At 48.9% G+C, this 20,535-nt stretch overlaps 1 protein-coding gene across 1 annotated transcript in view; it reads right to left on the minus strand.

The window, feature by feature from the left end:
* The window catches only part of GNAI1 (G protein subunit alpha i1), a 124,306-nt gene that overhangs the window by 22,768 nt on the left and 81,003 nt on the right, over window positions 1-20,535 (minus strand). The window contains exon 5 of the mRNA XM_088468805.1: window positions 17,799-17,927. Within this exon, the coding sequence (XP_088324931.1) occupies window positions 17,799-17,927 (129 nt within the window). The remainder of the gene's footprint in view (window positions 1-17,798; window positions 17,928-20,535) is intronic.

Below are 20,535 nucleotides of genomic sequence, written 5' to 3' on the forward strand. Positions count from 1 at the left end.
TCAGGTTGAGAATAGGCCGATGAGACCCATTGGGCTTCGGACCAGAAACAGGGTAGAGTAGTAACCTGTCCCGCATTGAGAAGGCGGGACTGGAATGACAACCCCTGCTCCCAGCAAGGACTCTATGGCCTCCCGAAAATGCAGGGCCTTGGCTTCGCTTGATGGAGGACCTGTGCAGAAAAACTGGTGGGGAGGCCTGTGACGAAAGGAGAGGATGTACCCCCGAGTGACCACTCCTCGTACCCAAGCATCCGTGGTGGTGTTGTACCAGCACTGGGCGAATAGAAGTAGTCGGCCTCCCACTCTGGGATCCCCCAGAGGGAGGCCGTCCCATCAGGCAGAGAGTTGATCCACCGGTTTGGAAGCAGGGAGTCGAGCACCCCAAGCTTGCTTCTTAGGTTTAGAGGCTGCCAAAGTGGCAGTTTGCCTGGGGAAGGACTGACCCTTGGACTTTCCTTGAACACAAAAGGACCGAAATGCAGAGGTCCTAGCCTTGGAAGGCGCAGTAGCTGAAGGCAGAAAAGCCGACAGACTTTGCCAGGGTGTCTACAATTTTGTCCAAATCAGGACCAAACAATAACTCCTCATTGAAGGGCAAGGCCTCCAGGCCTTTCTTGGAATCAGCAACTGCCCTCCAAGAATGTAACCACAAAGGGCGGTGGGCAGACACAGCTGCGGCCGAGACTCTGGAGGTCAGCAGGCTGGCTTCCAAAGCAGCTTAGTCATCTCTCATTTGTCCCACAAGAGCATTCTGGAATTCAGGAGCTTCCTCAGTAAAGTTGTCCTTAAGTACATTGGTCCAGCTCTCAATGGCCTTAGCTACCCAGGAGATAGCCATAGTTGGACAGGCCACAGCCAGAGAATAAAACAGGATTTTGTTACTTACCTATAAATCCCTTCTCCGATTCCACAGGGGACACTGGAGTCTCAGTACAGTGGGGTATAGATGTGGGATAAGCGGGAGCTGTCAATTTAATAAATCTGAATAGTAGCTAGCTCCTCCCCCTCTATACCCCCCTACAGGTCAGTCTTAAGAAACTGTGCCTGAGGAGAGCTGGAAAATAGAATAATAGAGAAGAAAAGCTAGAACATACATGAACAAACAAGCAAATATGCAAACAAATCAAGCAGACATTGAAGAAAAAACGACTGTCCAAACCAGGAAGAACAATTACCAATGCAGATGGAACAGCACCAGGTGGGCATCCAGTGTCCCCTGTGGAATCGGAGAAAGGGATTTATCGTTAAGTACCAAAATCCTGTTTTCTCCTTCATCCACTAGGGGACACTGGAGATGCAGTTTGCAGATGCTGCAAACATGTCAAAACAGTAAAACTTTGTAAAAGTATGCAGGCCTGACCAAGTGGCCACCCGACAAAGCTGGCTTAGGGAAACACCGCGGAAAGCCGCCCATGGAGGACCCACCGAGCACGTGGAATGCGCTGTGATTGAAGTAGGAGGTTGTTTTGATGCAGCCAGATAGGCTTGTCTGATTGTCAGATGAATCCATCTAGAAATAGTTGCCTTAGAAATCGGCTAGCCCGGACGTGCCATATCATATCGAACAGACAACTTTTCCGACTTCCGGAGGGATGCAGTCCTATCAACATAAATCCGAAGAGCCCAGACAACGTCTAGGGATCTGGAAGCCGAAGAATCATCTTTAAACACCGGAACCACAATCTGTTGGTTGATGTGAAACGCAGACACCTTAGGCAAAAAATATAACTGCGTACGTAGCTCAGCCCTATCCTCATGAAAAATTAGGTAAGGCGGATGACAAGAAAGCGCCCCTAGCTCTGACACATGCCTAGCAGAGGCGAGCGCCAAAAGGAGAACCACTTTCCATGACAAAAATTTTAATTTCACAGTCTGCAAAGGTTCAAATAGAGAAGACCAAATCCAAATCCCATGGGGCCGTTGGAGGTGCAAACTAAGGTTGTAACCTGATAACCCCTTGTAGAAATGTTTAGACATCCGGCAATAATGCTAGTTTCTTCTGAAAAAAAATCGACAGAGCCGATATTTGAACCTTCAAAGATCCCAGACGAAGACCTGCTGATAAACCAGCCTGCAGAAAAAGAAGCAGCCTGGCCAAGTTGAATTCGGACGGTGGCGCACACTTGCGTTCACACCAAGAGACATACGCCTTCCATATACGTTGATAGTGCTTTGAGGTAACTTCCTTTCTAGCCCTTAACATAGTACAAATAACCCTGGAAGGGATACCCTTTCTTCTTAAGATAGCCCTTTCAACAGCCACACCATCAAACGAAGCCACTTTAAGTCCTGATAAAGGGACCCTGTTGCAGATGATCTTTTTGCAGAGGAAGAGGCCATGGGTCGTCTATCAGTAGAAGATGTAGGTTGGAATACCACGCCAATCTCGGCCAGTCTGGAGCCACCAACAGAACCTTTACCCTTTCTCATTTGATTCTTTGAAGCAGACGAGGAAGAAGTGGGAGTGGTGGAAACAGGTAAACAAACTGAAACCGCAAAGGAGTTGTTAAAGCATCTACTGCCACCGCCTGTGGATCTCTTGTCCGTGAGCAGTAAACTGGCAGTTGATGGTTTAACCTCAACACCATGAGATCTACCTGAGGGAGAGCCCAACGCTGAATCAGTTGTTGAAAGACCTGTAGATTGAGCATCCATTCTCCCGGATGAATGTCTTGTCGACTGAGGTAGTCGGCCTCCCAATATTCTACCCCATGGATGAAAATTGCTGATATCACTACAGAAAATTCCTCTGCCCAGAGAAAAATGCGGCTTACCTCCCTCATGGTGGACCGACTTTTGGTGCCGCCTTGTCTGTTGATGTACGCCACAGCTGTGGCATCGTCGGACTGCACTCTGATGGCACGGGGCACAGGCCTTCAACAGAGGATGTAATTCCTGAAGAGCATAGAACACAGCCCTTAGCTCCAGAATGTTTATGGGCAGTACCGCCTCCAGTCGAGTCCAGCGGCCCAGAAAGTGTCTTCCCTGAGTCACTGCCCCCCATCCTCTCAGACTGGTGTCTGTGGCGAGGAGAATCCATTCCCACATTGCAAACCACTTGCCTGCCAATAGGTGAGAGGAATTCAGCCAACCAAAGGAGAGATGTTGGAGTCCTGGGTGGCAGTTGAACTCGCTGGTGAAGAAAAAGGTGGGATCCTGACCACTGAGAGGGGAGGTCCAGTTGGAATGGACGGGCATGGAACCTCCCGTATTGGATGGACTCGAAGGTCGCAACCATCTTCCCAGAAGGCGACTACACTGGTGTACTGACACGCTGCGATGACGCAGTATCACTTGCACCATGTGTTGGATGGAGGTGACCTTTTCCTGCAGAAGAAATACCTTCTGCTCCACAGTGTTCAAAATCATCCCTAGGAAAGGCAGACACTGAGTAGGCTGTAGATGAGATTTTTGGTAATTCAGGATCCATTCGTGTTGTAACAAAAGGCTCTGTGTTACCCGGATGTCCTGCAGTAATTGAGTGACTGACGGCGCCTTGAGAAGCAGGTCTTCCAAGTACGGGACGATAGTAACCCCATGAATGCAAAGAAGGGCCATCATTACTGCCATAACCTTCGTGAACACTCTTTGTGCTGATGAAAGACCGAAAGGTAAGGCCTGAAATTGAAAATGAGAACCGAAGGAATGCCTGATGAGGAGGCCAAATGGGAATGTGGAGATAGGCATCCTTTATGTCCAAGGATACAAGAAACTCGTCCCTCTCGAGCCCTGTAATGACAGACTGCAGGGACTCCATTTTGAACTTATAGGTCCACAAAAAGGAATGAGATGTTTCAAGTTCAGAATGGGTCTCGCTGAGCTGTCCGGCTTGGGAACTACAAACAAGCTGGAATAAAAGCCTTGACCCTGCTGATGGATAGGGACATGCACTATTACTCGAGAAGACATTAGCTTATCTATTGCTTCCAGTATTACAACCAGTTTATCCGCTGATGCCGGCAAATTGGTTGTGAAAAAACGAGGAGGTGGTTGGATCTGAAAATCCAACTTCAACCCCTCAATAATGATGTCCCGAACCCATGCATCCTGGCAAGACTTGATCCAAACTTCTTTGAAATTGCGAAGGCGAGCTCCCACCCCAGAGGCTTAACTGAAGACTTATCCTGCTGAGAGGAGGATGCAGTGGCTCTACCCCTGCCTCTGGAACCACAGGAGCTAGCGGAAGCTCCTCTGCCACGACCCCTGGGATACGAAAGCACCGAAAGGACGGTCCAGCGAAGGGTTTCCTAGGAGGAGCAGTAGATGGGAGATAAGTGGACTTACCGCCTGTGGCTTGAGATATCCACTTATCCAGTTCCGTTCCAAACAGAGCTTCCCCTGTGAGTGAAAGTGCTTCCACCGCTCTCTTGAATTCCGCATCGGCCTGCCATTGTCTCAGCCACAGGGCTCTGCGGGCTGAGACAGCCAAAGCCAAGGATCTAGAAGAAAACGACTACAAATATCTTTTGAAGCCTCTCCAAGAAAAGAAGCAGACTCTGCAATCTGTTCCGCTAGAGGAACCAGATCCTCCGCCGCAACACCAGTCTTAAGGCCCTCAGCAAGCTACGTAGCCCATGCTTCCAACGCATTGTTGACCCAACAGCTGACTAATGCGGGTCGAAGGGACACACCCGCTACAGTTTACATAGACTTTAAGGTAGTTTCTAACTTCCTGTCAGAAGACTCCTTTAAAGAAACTGCTCATGGAACAGGGAGCACCGCCTTTTTAGACAGACGTGACACTGAAGTGTCCACTGAAGGAGGTGTTTCACATAATTTCCTGCTCTTTGCAGGAAAGGGATAGTAGGATAAAAGTTTACGTGAGATCTGAAACTTTTTATCTGGGTGTTTCCACGCTGAGGTAAGGAACTCGTCCAATTCCTCAGACACTGGAAAGGAGGCTGCTAGTCTTTGTTTCTTATTAAAGATAGACGGCCTAACTTCCACAGGGTCCATGTCCTCAACATGTAACACCTGGTGTATAGCTGCAATCAGCGCCTCTACACTCTGAGATACAGGCTCCGCTTCCTCTGGCGCCTGTTGCTCTATAGGGTCCTGTACCTCCCCTTCCTCTGGATCAGGCATGTCGTCCTCTTCCGGATCATCCCACATAAGGGGATTCGGTATTAGTCTCCTAGCAGGGACACTAGAGGACGATGCCACGGGAGGAACCTGTGCTGACATAACCCTTGTGAGCCCTTCTACAGACCTAGCTAAAGACCGCGCCCAGTCTGGTTCAGAGAAGGCAGACCTTTGAGATCTTTCAACCTCTCTCTCCCTGCGAGAAGCTTCCAGCTCTGCAGACATTTGAGACATGACTGAAGTAATTTGATTAGCCCAAATAGGGTGTTGTGGGGATGCTGCAGTCTGTGTTTATGAAACACACTTCTCACACAACAGGAAACTGGATGATAGTCCCTCTACACAATTCCTACAGGAGAAAGCTTTTTGTGCAGCCTTAGACCCCTTTGAAGTCATGTTACCAATTCACTATTCACACACTAGCAGAGCAAAGGTAGTGATACACACAAACACACAGAGACACTGTTTAGAAAATAGGATTTTGGTACTTACCGATAAATCCCTTTCTCCGATTCCACAGGGGACACTGGAGCCTCAGTACAATGGGGTATAGGAGTGTGTTAACCGGGAGCTGGCACCTTTAAATAAAAAACTACTGGTAGCTAGTTCCTCCCCCTCTATACCCCCCCCCCCCCCCCACCCAGGTCAGTCTAAAAACAACTGTGCCCGAGGGGAGCTGGAAAGTAAGGAGAAGGAGACAGAAAAGCTACATTAATCACATATACATAAGAAAACAACATATACATGAAAACAAGAACAGGTCAGTCAGACAACATTAAACGCAAACTAGCGTCTGAACCTGTAAAAACAGTAACAATGCAGGCAGAACAGCGTAGGGTGGGTGTCCAGTGTCCTCTGTGGAATCGGAGAAAAGGATTTATCGGTAAGTACCAAAATCCTATTTTCTCCTTCATCCACCAGGGCACACTGGAGCCTCAGTACAATGGGGACGTCCCAGAGCTTACATCCCGGGTGGGAGAGCGCTGAGTGCCCTGCAAGACTGCACGGCCAAACTCCGAAGCGGAGGCCGCAAAAGTATCAAAACGATAGAATCGTAGGAAGGTATGCGTGCCTGACCAAGTGGCTGCTCTACAAAGCTGGTTTAAGGAAACCCCGCGAGCAGCCACCCATGAAGGACCTACCGAGCGTGTAGAATGCGCCGTAATAGGACCCGGTGGTTGTTTGGAAGCCACCACGTATGCTTGCTTGATAGCGAAGCAAATCCATCTAGAAATGGTCTGTTTGGAGGCCGGCCAACCTGGACGGGCCACATCAAACCGAATAAACAAAGCATCCGATTTACGGAGGGAGACAGTCCTATCAAAGTAAATCCGGAGTGCTCTGACTACATCCAAGGATTTTGAATTGGAAGAGTCATCCTTAAACACCGGAAGCACGATAGGCTGGTTCATATGAAAAGCTGTCACCACTTTGGGAAGAAAAGCCCTTTGAGTACGCAGCTCCGCCCTATCCTCATGGAAAATAAGATAAGGAAGGCGGCAGGATAAAGCACTGAGTTCTGACACACGCCTTGCCGAAGCGAGAGCCAACAGCAGAACCACCTTCCAGGTTAAGTACTTTATCTCCACTCTCTGTAATGGATCAAAAGTATCAGACTGGAGGAAGGCCAACACCAAATCCAAATCCCATGGTGCTGTGGGAGGCACAAAGGGGGGTTGAATCCTCACAACTCCCTGGAGAAAAGTCTGTATATCCGGAAGCAAAGCCATTTTTCTCTAAAAGGAAATAGACAACGCGGATACCTGTACTGTTAATGAACCCAGACGAAGGCCTGCTGTGAGACCAGCCTGAAGAAAAAGAAGGAGAGGTGATACCTTAAAGACTGAAGGAGGAGAATTACGTCTCTCACACCAAGCCACATATGTCTTCCATATGCGGTAGTAATGTTGAGAAGTGACTTCTTTCCTAGCCCCAATCATTGCGGGAATCACGCTAGACGGAATACCCTTCTTTCGGAGGACGGCCTTTTCAATAGCCAGGCCGTCAAACGAAGCCGCCTTAAGTCACAATAAACAAATGGGCTCTGACGAAGGAGGTCGTCCTGAAGAGGCAGTGGCCACGGCTCTTCTATTAACAGATTCTGTATCTGGGAGTACCACGCTCGTCTGGGCCAATCTGGTGCTATCAGAAGCACCTTGATCCCTTCTCGCTTGATTCTTTGAAGCAGACGCGGAATGAGCAGAAACGGAAGGAATAGGTAGATGTAATGAAACTTCCACGGAGCCGTCAGTGCATCCACTGCAGCTGCCCGTGGGTCCCGTGTTCTGGAGTAGTAAACTGGTAGTTGGTGGTTTAACCTTGACACCATAAGGTCGGCTTGAGGACAGCCCCACCTCAGAGTTAGTTGCTGGAACACCTGAGGATTGAGTGACCATTCCCCTGGATGAACGTCCTGCCGACTGAGGTAGTCGGCCTCCCAGTTTTCTACTCCTGGGATGAAGATCGCAGAAATCGCTACTGCAAATTCCTCTGCCCAAAGCAGAATCCTGGATACCTCCCTCATGGTGGCTCTGCTTTTTGTGCCGCCCTGCCTGTTTATATACGCCACTGCAGTGGCGTTGTCCGACTGGACTCTGATTGCCTGCCCCTCCAGCAGCGGATGCGCCAGCTGGAGAGCATAAAATACCGCTCTCAACTCTAGGATATTTATGGGCAATCTGGCTCCCTGCTGCGTCCAGTGCCCCTGAAAATGCTCTCCCAGAGTCACTGCTCCCCAGCCCCTCAGACTTGCGTCCGTGGTGAGGAGGGTCCAATCCCACACCGCAAACCTTTTCCCCGCCAGCAGGTGGGAAGGGTTCAGCCACCAAATGAGAGATGTTAGAGTCTGAGGCGCCATGAGAACTCTGTGATGGAGAAAGAGGTGGGATCCTGACCACTGGGAGAGGAGATCCAGTTGAAAAGGACGGGCGTGAAATCTTGCATAGGGAATCGCCTCGAAGGCCGCTACCATCTTCCCCAGAAGGCGGATACAGAGATGCACAGACACTCGGCGATGTTGTAAGACCAGGCGCACCATATGCTGAATGGAGGCAGCTTTGTCTTGAGGCAAGAAAACTCTTTGCTGCACTGTGTCCAGTATCATTCCCAGGAATAGTAAAGGCTGTGTAGGGATCAGGGAGGACTTTTTGAAATTTAGTATCCAACCGTGTTGCAGGAGGATGCTCCGAGTTAAGCGAATGTCCCTTAACAGCCGAGCTTCCGAAGAGGCCTTTATCAATAGATCGTCTAAGTATGGAACAATGACGACCACCTGACCATGCAGTAGGGCCATCATTGCCGCCATAACTTTTGTGAATACTTTTGGAGCTGACGAAAGTCCGAAAGGTAGGGCCTGGAATTGAAAATGCGACTCTAGGACCGCAAAACGAAGAAAGCCCTGATGGGGGCCAGATGGGGATGTGAAGATAAGCGTGCTTTATGTCTAAGGACACCAGAAACTCGTTCCTGTCGAGACCCACTATAACGGATCTTGAATTTGAAAACTCGAAGATGAGGGTTTAAATCCTTGAGATTGAGTATGGGTCTCATGGAGCCGTCCGGCTTGGGCACCACAAACAGGCTGGAATAAAACCCTTGACCTCTCTGGTGGGTCGGAACATTCACTATTACCTGAGACAATAACAGTTTTTGTATTGCCCCTTGAATTTCTCGTTTTTCTGTAACCAGAGGTAAACCGGTTTTGAAAAAACGAGGAGGATGGACCCTGAAGTCCAATTTCAGGCCGTGAATAATGATGTCCCTGACCCAGGCGCCCTGGCAAGACTGGATCCAAATCTCCTTGAAACGTAAAAGGCGCACCCCAACCCTGGGATCCCCCAAATGAGAAGGAAGGACGTCATGCGGCAGGCTTGGCAGCTGCCTTGTCCTGCTGAGTGTTGGAGGCGGCTGATGCTGAAGCTCTACCTCGGCCTCTAGAACCTCTGGAGAAGGCTGGACCTCCTCTGGAACGCCCTCTAAATCTTCCAGAGGCACGAAAGGATCGAAAGGAGGGACCTGCCAAAGATCTTCCAGTAGGAGGAGGAGCTGCAGATGGTAGGTAAGTGGATTTCCCACCTGTAGCTTGTGAGATCCACTTATCTAACTCCAATCCGAAAAGTACCTCCCCAGTAAAGGGAAGGGCCTCTACCGCTCTCTTGGACTCTGCATCTGCCTGCCATTGACGCCGCCACAGAGCCCTTCTAGCAGATATAGCGAATGCTGAAGATCTGGCAGATAGATTACAAATGTCCTTAGATGCTTCTCCGAGGAAAGCAGCCGACTCTGCGATCTGTTCGGCTAACTGAATTAAGTCGTCAGTTTGCGTACCTGTCTTAATCCCCTCAGCCAGCTGCAGCGCCCAGGCTTCAGTGGCCTTATTTACCCAACAACTAACTAGTGCTGGACGCATCAAAACCCCTGCAACTGTATACAAGGATTTCAATGTGCGTTCCATCTTCCTATCCGAGGTTTCCTTTAGGGAAACCGCGCCCGGCACCGGAAGCACCGTTTTCTTGGAAAGACGGGCTACTGACGGGTCCACTGCTGGAGGAGTTTCACATAATCTCCTGTCAGGTGGGAAAGGGTAATAAGATAGATATTTCTTAGAAATTTGAAATTTTTTGTCCGGGTGTTTCCATGCGGAAGAAAGAATCTCATCCAGCTCTTCTGATGCTGGAAAGGTAAACTGTTTAAATCTTTTTACCGAAAATAGATGGTTTTTCAGTAACCTCTAGATCCTCTACATGCAACACCTGGCGTACTGCTGAAATTAAAGCATCCACGCCCTGAGATGCAGGTTCGGGGTCTTCAGGAAATTCCTCTTCCTGAACCTCGCCCTCTTCAGTGTCCTGCAACTCCTCATCTGATTCATCCCAGTGTAAGGGATTATGAATCACTCGGATACTAAGGACCTGAGCAGGAGAAGAGGCAGGTGGGGCCTGGGACATTGCTTTTGTAAGTCCCTCAACAGATCTGGCAAGAGAGCGAGCCCAATCTGGTTCAGCTGCTGTTTGTCTCAGCCTCTCCGTGTCCTTACGAGCTGCTTCCAGCTCTGATGACAGATTTGATATAACTGCAGTCAATTGATCAGACCACCTAGGCTGGACTACAAGAACAGTATCTTGAGGTAAAGACACACATTTATCACACAGTAAGGAAGCATTAGACTGTCCCTGTGTGAATTTTTCACCACAAGTCTTACATGAAAAAAACTTTTGTGCAGCTTTAGATCCCTTGGTAGACATGTCTTTAGTACAGACACCACAACCACACACACACAGAGAAAAGAGGACAGTAAGCTGCAATAACAGATTACAATCACACTACACAAGAGACCCTGCATGTAAGGGGCACAGAGGGAGATAAACTATAATGCTTGCAGCGCTAACAGAATAGTGCTGATAACAAGAATAAAAATGCAAGTGCTGATACACAGAGTACTAGCCTGACTCCTGACACAGCTCTCTCTCCACCCTGTAGTGCGTGTAAAATGGCCACCAGCGTCCTTCTGGAAGCGCTGAGGCTGCTGGGAGGCAGGAGCAGAAGGAAAACTTAGGCTCCGCCCCCCCCCGCTATGGCGCTCTCAGTGCTAGCGGAGCGCACTGTGAATGCCCGCCTAAACACTTGTCCTGGCTCCTCTGCTAACCAGGGAGCCAGGGAACACTAACCTTAGCCCTGCCTATGCTGCCGGCGGTGGGCATATGCTACGGGGTCCCGCGACATGCATTGCATGCAGCGCGTCTTTGGGTACCCCAGAGACTGAGGTCTCTGTAGCAGGAGACCTCAGCGCAAACCGCATGCAGCAGCGGTGAGGATCTCCCCGGCAGCTCCCTCGTCGCAGACAGGCAGGGGCAGTAGACTGCCTGTCTATCCTCTTGCTGATAGAGATCAAATTTTCAAAACCCTAAGGAGGCTTACGTCCAGCTCCCAGGGCACATTTTTTAGACTGACCTGGGGGGGTATAGAGGGGGAGGAGCTAGCTACCAGTATTTTTATTTAAAGGTGCCAGCTCCCGGTTAACACACTCCTATACCCCATTGTACTGAGGCTCCAGTGTCCCCTGGTGGATGAAGGAGAAAGAAGAGATTAAGGGCATAGAGGGAGATTATGCTATTAACCCAGCCCAACCAGCGCTGATGCAGAGACCAGCGCTGTGTAACACAATATAATGTGCTGTAATCGCTGTTCAAACACATAGTCTAACGTGCTCTTCACAAGTCTAACCTCACTGTGCATTCACAAAATGGGCAGACAGGTCTCTCTTCTGCGTTTGTCAGCAGCCAGTGTCTTTTTAAAATGGCCACCAGCCTCCTTCTGGAAGCGCTGGGGCAGCTGGGAGTCAGGTGCCGAACTGTGTGTTAGGCTCCGCCCCCTCCATTCTGGCATTTTTTCAGCGCTGTATCAGCTGCTGCTTTTTAATGCCCGCCTTTTATTTTCTCCTGGCCACCCTGCTACTCAGGTTGCCAGGAGTCACTAACCTTGTTGCTAAAGCCGCCGCCGGCGGGCTGAGCTAAAGGGGGGCCGCGACGAGCACCACACGCAGCGCGTCTGGGTACCCCCCAGAGGCAGTGGTCTCTGTAGCTAAAAACCCCAGTGCACGCCGCAAGCAGCAGCGGTGAGGTCTCCCCGGCAGCTCCAACGAAGCAGACAGGCAGGAGCAGTGAGCTGCCTGTCTGATCCTATTGCTGATCGATGATCTTTGATTTTTTTTGTATGTGACCAGCTCCCTTGGCACAAAATTAAGACTGACCTGTAGGGGGGTATAGAGGGGGAGGAGCTAACTACTATTCAGATTTATTAAAGTGCCAGCTCCCAATTATCCCACATCTATACCCCACTGTACTGATACTCCAGTGTCCCCTAGTGGATGAAGGAGAATTTGACTTTAAGCAAGTTTCCACTTTCCTGTCTGCAGAATCCTTTAGGGAGGAGATGGAGGGTAAGGGCAGCGTAGCAATTTTGATTAAGCGAGTAACATGAAAATCCACTGCAGGCGGGGATTCCCACTTCTTGCAATGACCTGCAGGAAACAGGTAGGTAGACGCCAAACGTTTCTACGGCTGGAACCTCTTACTAGGCGACTGCCAGGCCTCCGCCATGTGGTCAGTCAACTGGTCAGCGAGAGGAAAAACAGCTACATCCACTCTAGCCTGTCTGAAATGTCAAGGATAGATCGCACCACCCGTACCAATGCGGTCACCTTAAGAGAAGACGCTCTGAATGAGGGCCGTCCTCCATAACTATGGTCACCACCCACAGCCTATACGAGCGTGCAGTTTGATGGCCGCGATGGTCTTGACCATTGCGACCATCGAAACTGCGAGCCGGAGCCTGCAGTTGAGGTTTTCAACCGCAAGGCCCGGAGTGATTTTGGCTCTATCAGAGCCAAAATCACTCCCACTGACATCACTAGTGATGTCAGTGGGCCGGCTTCTGACGGTAGGCGTTCCCTTAGGAACACCCCCGTCAGGGAGGCACGCCCCCGGCACGCCCACCAAAGGGGGCGTGCTGTCAATCAACATCGACAGCACGCCCCCTTTGATCAGACACAACGAGCAAAGGAAAGTCCTTCGCTCGTCGCGTCTGGCGCATGACGGAGCTCCCTCCGTCGTGCGCATGCTCAGTGCAGAACATCGACCCACTTGCGAGCGGACAGCCGCTCGCGAGTGGGTCTGAATCAGGCCCTTAGGCCCTGATTCAGAGCTGAACGCTCTGAGCAGAATGCTCGCTCTGAATCAGGGCCGTCCTATTTAAATGTGGAGCGGCCTTATGGACGCTCGCATAGCTGTGGGTTACCACCCACAGCTTATGCGAGCGTCCATGATGATGGTCGCGATGGTCAAGACCATCGCGACCATCGGGCTTGCGACGAGACCCTTGCGGTAGGGTCTCGCTGCCGCAAGCCCAGGAGTGATTTTGGCTCTATCAGAGCCAAAGTCACTCCCACTGACATCATTACTGATGTCAGTGTGGCCGGACTCAGACGGTAGGCGTTCCCATGGGAACGCCTCCATTTGGCCGCCACGCCCACCAAAGGGGGCGTGCTGTCAGTCACCATCGACAGCACGCCCCCTTTGGTGCAAGACCCTGAGCGACACATTTCTCGTCGCTCGCCGGGTCTCGCGCATGCGCATTCTCACAACATCGACCCGCTTGTGAGCGAACTTTGCTCGCGAGCGGGTCTGAATGACCCCCTTAGTTACTACCTCCCGGACAGGAGAATCCGAGTCAGAGTCCTCAGGCAATCCCGTCATCTGAGGAAACATCAGAGTCTGACAGTTGCGTAGACTGGGACGACACAACAGGGCGTTTAGGTGCCCTATGGGGCTTGTCACTCTTCAGCATAGAAGCCGCTAAACTCTGGATTGAACTAGAAAATACATCCACCCAGGGTAGCTGCCCCTCCTGAGAGTCCCTGAAAAGGGACGACTGACTGTTGCGCCACCTGAGGAGGTGGCACATATAGCGGCACCCTTTCATTGGCATTAACAGCTTGAGGCCCAGGGGAAGACTGCAATAACTGCGGGATACCCTGCGACGGGAGAATAGCAGTTTGGGGTAACCCCGTTTGGGGTGCTGGGACCGCCAGGTGATCTGCTATGGAGGCCAGTACCTGGGAAATTACCGCCCAAGGAGGGTCCTGTCCATAGTTAGGGGGTTGGAGGGCCCAGGCAACTGAAAGCACCTCATACACAGCCCATCCTGTGATAAATCCTCCGTAATTACTCCCACAGCGCAGCGTCTGCAGGAGAACAGAGTGGGAGCAGCGGAGAGCTCTACTTCCTAGTCAGACATAATATAAATATATATACAGATATATAAATAATTGGGAAGCACAAAGGCGGACCCACTGGAAAACCCACAAGCGTGCAACACACCGGTCCACAGATATGGCGCCATGTAGCAAGCAATTGTATGTGACAGACCTCACAAACAACAATCAACCTGCCCAGATTCAGTGTCTGGCAGGGCTATAGTGCTGTGTACACTGACCTTAAGCAGGAGAGATGTACACAGGGGGACAGGACCACAAGCTGCCTGATAGATCTACGCTGCCACCAGTAGAAAAAGATGGCCATCGGAGAACTCAGAGGAGCAGTGGCCTCAGGAGGATGCAGCTCAGCAACGCCAGACCAGAGCGGAAAGGCACGCTGAGCTGAGGGGAGGAGCCGCTAGACAGGGAAGGCTCTCTCCCCTGGCTAGCATTTAACTCCCAGGATGCCGGTTCCCGCTGCCAGCAAATGACTCCCTGGTAGTCTAGTGGACATGCGGGGTATGCTCATGAGAGGGGGAGCCCGCCGCCACCGATAGCGCCTCCGGTCTGTCCCCAGAGACTGGAGGCCAAAAGCTGCATGTATTCCAATGGACAGTCCGACGCTGCCACTCTGAAGAGTAGCACAAATAAAATAACATTTTAAAACTCAGAAAATAAAATAAGCTTAGGGGCTGCTAATCAGCCTCCCTGCGCTAACGTTGACCCGACACCAATTAAAACTGCGGTGCCTGTGGCGCGGGGTATAGAGGAGGGTGGACCCAGTGCAACCTGGGAGCTAAAGCTTTAACTGCGTGGTGCCCGTGGTTCCAGATCCAGCTATACCCCAAGGTCAACCCTGTGGACCCCCTATGGACCCTGAAGTACAAAACAGGTAAGTGTGTCGTAAGTCGCATTATCCTGGTGAAAGAGGCCAATGCCATCAGAAGGTACTGTTACCATAAGGGCTGTACTTGGTCTGCACCATTGTTTATGTAAGTAGTACATGTCAAAAGTAACATCCACATGAATGCCAGGACCCAAGGTTTACCAAAGGAACATTGCCCAGACCCTCATATTGCCTCTGCCAGCTTGCATTCTTTCAATACTGCATCCTAGTGCTATCTCTTCCCCAGGTAAACGACACACACGCACCTGGGCATATATATGATGTAAAAGAAAATTACACTCGTGCCCATTGCAGGCGCTTTCAGCAGTGGACAGGGGTCAGCATGGGCATTCAGACCAGTCTGCTGCTATGTATCCCCACATATGCAGCAAGCTGCAATTCACTGTGTTCTGACACCTTTCTATTATAGCCAGCATTAAATTTTTGTCAGCAATTTGTGCTATGTAGCTTTTCTGTGGGAGAGGACCAGATGGGCTAGCCTATGCGCCCCACGTACATCAATGAGCCTTGGATGCCTATGACCCCCGTTGCAGGTTTCCCGATTATCCTTTCTTAGACCACTTTTGAAAGGTACGATCCATTACAACACTCCACAAGACCTGTCGTTTTGGAGATGCTCTGATCCAATCATATAGCAATCACAATTTGGCCCCTTGTCAAAGTCGCTCAGCTTACGCCAGCTAATTTTTTCTGCTTCCAAAACATCAACTTGCCATTATAACGCAATGTTATTCCCTTCGCCTGTCAGTTGTTTGGCTGATGGGTGTAGATAAAAGAACCTATAGCAATGAGTAAAAAGTACTGGGGAGAGTATGACAGATTTTAGTAGCTGGACAAGTATACAATTGTTCATACAATATAGCTGCCTGGGATCCAGTGACATTGTTGACAGTTACCATGTTGATATTCATAATGTCAACTCTAGAATGTAGACATGGTTCAACATGTCAGCATCCTTAGATTGTCAACATATTAGGTGAGGGTTGGGCACTAGGGGGAGGTTTAGTGTTTGGAATTTGTGGCGTGTTAGGAGGAGAATACTAATCCAAACCACCGCTGTCAGACGCTTGCGCCAGAAGTGACGGTCAGATAACAGACAGGACCTAGAAGCTGCTGCAGCAGGCAGAACCATGTAAATGACAACTGGGCCAGTAGGGATGTTAGGTCGACATGTCATCTGTATAGACATGATGAATGTCAACATGGTCACTGTCAACATGCTGCATGCTGACATTTCAACCATATTGACAAGATAACAGTCGACCTTACATACCACACAGGAGGTATCTGGCTATTAAATCAGAGAATAGTTATCCACTGGTTACTTAAGCATGCAGCCTAAAAGCTTACAGTTGTTTCATAGGTACCCCCATATTCTCTTTTTAATATATTGACAAGTCCACTTAGAATACAGTTTGTTTTATATTAAAGTAAATAAATTAACAATCTATATTACTATTTAACAATGGCAAAAAAAAAAAAAATTAGAATATATCTATCTATAGATATATAGTCCAATAGGTCCGGCACTCCGTTAAATAATGAAAAGCTGTGCCTGGTGCCCTCAAAGACCACGGCCATGCCAGCCCTAGACAGCACATGCATACATGCAGTACTCAGAGCAAAAAAAGATGCTACTTCAACACACTATCATCAGGACATGTTAGTGTGTTGAATACACAGAAACGTTGACATACAGATTGAAGTAGCGTCTTATTTTGCTCTGAGTGCAGCACCACTGGATAGATATATATATAGGAAAGATTAAATTGCACCTTGTACCTCCAATAGCCAGCCTTTGGGTTTAGCTACTCTGTAATGAGGTCTTGCGGCCAGTCTTAAAGCGCAAGACTAAGCAAGTGTATACTGGCAATGATGCAATTTGTTAGCACAGTTTATAAAACTTAAGGTGCATACACACACACACGATTTTGTTAGCAACGATTTTCTGAACGATTATATGTCAGATTTTTTAAAATGTAATGAACGATTTTTTTGAACTACAAACGATTTTTGCAGATTCCCTTAATGAAAATCGTTGAGTTGGTCAGTCTGACTGAACTACAAACGTGAACGGGCATGAATGTTAATCGTTCATCGTTCATCGTTTTAACTTAGAAAGTGAACAATTTTTTTCAACAATTAAACGATATCGTTAAATAATCGTTCAAAAAATCATTGTGTGTATGCAGATTTACAGTCAAGCGGTCACTGGAAAATGCCACAACTATTCAAATATGTTGTCAGTGGTGTTTTAGTATCTCTTCATTATAATACTGCAACTGCACTAAAACAGATGCTTGAACCAAGTATATTCACATTTCCAGAAATTCAGAGCTCTGCTCCTTGCAACTAATGGACAAAGTCCAGGAATGATGATGTTCGTCCGTGCAAGATGACGTTTTGCCTCTTTCTGAGTTCCGTTTTTTTGGAGGGAAAAGTCCGAACTCCACGTGCAAACTCGAACCTACCCGAGCCTGCACATCCCTAGTTCATACATCATTTTTTAGGCACTTAACTTGATCCTGCCATGTTAACTGTATAATTGCAACATAGGAGTAACAGATATGTTTAGTATTGAAACAATTAATGATGTGTCCACAGAAATGGTTATGTTTTATTCAAAAAGTCCTTACAGGTGTTTTCATTTATACTGAATAGTGTTAAAGTGATTTAATAATTACTAGGCCTGTTCAATTTTATTGAACACACTTGGATAATATATATTCAGTATGTATTACATATTTAGTTTACGCCAAACGATTTGAAATGTGTTCAAGTTTTCCCCTTGTTCTATAACTAGGCATGGCTTGTTCAGAAGCTGCAAAAGGGACAAAGGCCTGCCAGTCAAGTGATCACATGATAAGCTTTCTGCCTTTTTAAAATCGCATGTAAATAACAAAGAATTTATGTATTTTATTAATGCGATCAGTGAGCCACATACAAGATGCAGGCACCATATATCTATATTCATGATTAGGCTACATAAAACAGTTTTATCAGCACACTATATCACTTAATACAATTTCTACTGTAATGTGTAAAACACGTTCTTACTTGAAATGAAGGTCTTTGAAGGTAAAATGTGTTTCTACTATGCCAGTAGTTTTCACTCTAGTCCTGAGGACATCCTGTTGAGTAGGGATATAACTGTTCTGCGCTATCCTGTCCAGATCATTGAGGTAACTGAAAATAAAGTGAAAAAAATAAAATAAATATTACATCTGAAAATACACAGGTTTTATAGAACACCCAATTCTACTACTGCTGCTGGGATATTTACAAATTGTTATGGCAAACTACTATAGTAAAACCAAATGAGGCTCGTACAGCAATTATGCTTTGTCATTTCATTATGAAGGCCTAACCAAACTAAAACAACTAGCACTTGGAACAATGGTCTGACACATTTAAACACGAATATAATTATAAACTTGTACTGTTATGCAACTTCGTAACAATACTTTGTGGCTATTATTGTTCGTCTTGAGGTCAATACATTTAACGGGGATACGTTTAGGAAGCCGGCGGTGCTCGCTGAATACTCAATACTGAATACTCGTGTCATTTTCCCGACGCCAGGAGACAGGCGCCTGGCATCCTGATCGAGCGGATGCCGGGCGCCGCAAGCGGACAGCCGTGGGGGGGGGGGGGGGTGTGGCCGTGGGTCGGGAGTGTTTACGATTAGGGCACCCGGGGGGGTTTGGGGGGACTTAGGGATAGGCACCCCCCCGGGAGGGTTAGGGTTAAGCTAGGGGGAGGGAGGGTTAGGCACCCCCAGGGCGGACTTAGGGTTAGGCACCCCCCCACGGGGACTTAGGTTTAGGCAGCGGGGAAAGGGGGTTGGGGATAGGCAGATGGGGGTTAGGATTAGGCACCCCTAAGGAGGGTTAGTTAGGTTAGTAAGTACTTACCTTAGGGACGATCGTGAATTCCAGCACTGTCGGGCTTCCGCTGCCAGGCTCTGCTCTTTTGATGGGCTGCCGGGAATCGAACTGCCGGCCATACGGCAGCCGGCATTTTATACTGAATGCCATTTAATGTACAATGTAACTATGTTCTAGAAAATTTTTTACTTTTTTCATTCAAACACTTTTGTATTAATGTTAATACACGACAGGTCTATATTTCAATAACAATGTCTATTAAGACGTTTACCAATAGGAATGAAGTATTTTAGTGGACATTTCCACTGAAAAAATATGAGATATGGTAAGAACTTACCCTTGTTATCTCTATTTCTACGAAGTCCATAGGGTTCCACAGGATACCTTGGGGAATAGGTGTGACGTCAGTCGCTGGGCACCATAGAGTTAAGCTTTTCAGCCTCCCAGGATGCACTAGGGTCCCCCTCCTATACCCCGCCCCCGAGCCAAGGCACCTCAGTTAGTTATCAAGCCATAGGCCGGAGGAGGAGAAAGAAGAGAGAGAAAAAAGATCTGGACACATACAAGAATCACATTCTCACCAGAGGGAGACGGAAAACCGGTGACCAGAGCAAAGTCCATCTGCAGCACAGGTGCGACAGGGCGGGAGTCCTGTGGAACCCTATGGACTTCGTAGAAATAGAGATAACAAGGGTAAGTTCTTACCATATCTCATATTTTCTACTTCAGGGTCCATAGGGTATCCACAGGATACCTTGGGGATGTCCCAAAGCAGTATCCTTTAAGGGTGGGGACGCTCCTGTGCAGAAAGGAGAATCCGCCGCCCGAAGGAAGCATCCTGAGAGGCGAAGGTGTCAAACCTGTAATACCTCACGAAGGTATGGACAGAGGACTACGTAGCAGCCTTGCAGATCTGAACTGCCGAGGCACCACGTCGAGCTGCCCACGAAGGACCCACAGACCTAGTGGAATGAGCCTTCAGAGAAGGTGGGACCGGTAGGCCTTCATGAAGATAAGCATCAGAAATAGCCATACGGATCCAGGCTGCCAAAGTTTGCTTTGAAGCAGGCCAACCCTTTTTACGGAAGCCATAGAGGACAAACAAAGCGTCCGACTTCCTAAACGAAGAAGTGCGGTCAACATAAGTCCTTAAGGCCCGCACAACATCCAAAGAGGCCTCACCCACGGAAAGACCTGGTGAGTTAAAGGCCGGAACAACTATTTCCTCGTTAACATGAAACTGGGAAACAACTTTGGGAAGAAACTCGGGCCGAGTGCGGAGCACTGCCCTGTTCCCATGAAAAACCAAGAAAGGGGGTCTACAAGAAAGAGCCCCTAACTCAGAAACACGTCTGGCCGAAGCAATGGCCAGAAGGAAAACAGTCTTAGCTGTTAGCCATTTAAGATCCACTGAGCCCAGTGGTTCAAACGGCGGTCCTTGGAGAGCCCTCAGGACCACAGCCAAATCCCAAGGCGCCACAGGTGGAACAAAGGGCGGCTGAATACGGAGAACACCTTGCATAAAGGTGCGCACATCCGGGATTGTAGCAATCCTACGGTGAAACCAGACAGATAGGGCCGAAACCTGCACCTTCAAAGCAGCAAGGCGAAGCCCATGATCTAGTCCCGCTTGCAGGAAGGCGAGAATCCGAGACAGACGAAACTCCCGCGGTGCATAACCTCTCGGTCGACACCACTGGAAGAACGTATGCCACACGCGATGGTATATCCTCGCGGAAGACAGTTTCCGAGCTAGTAACATGGTACGCACCACAGAGCTGGAAAACCCCCGGGACCTCAGCATGGCCGTCTCAACAGCCACGCCGTCCAAGACAGCCGAGTCAGGTCTGGGTGAAGGCAAGGACCCTGAGACAGAAGGTCCGGTCGTAGCGGCAACCGCAGAGGAC

Source organism: Taudactylus pleione, unplaced genomic scaffold, assembly GCF_031769625.1.
Source record: "Taudactylus pleione unplaced genomic scaffold, aTauple2 ptg000086l, whole genome shotgun sequence".
NCBI classification, from domain to species: domain Eukaryota; kingdom Metazoa; phylum Chordata; class Amphibia; order Anura; family Myobatrachidae; genus Taudactylus; species Taudactylus pleione.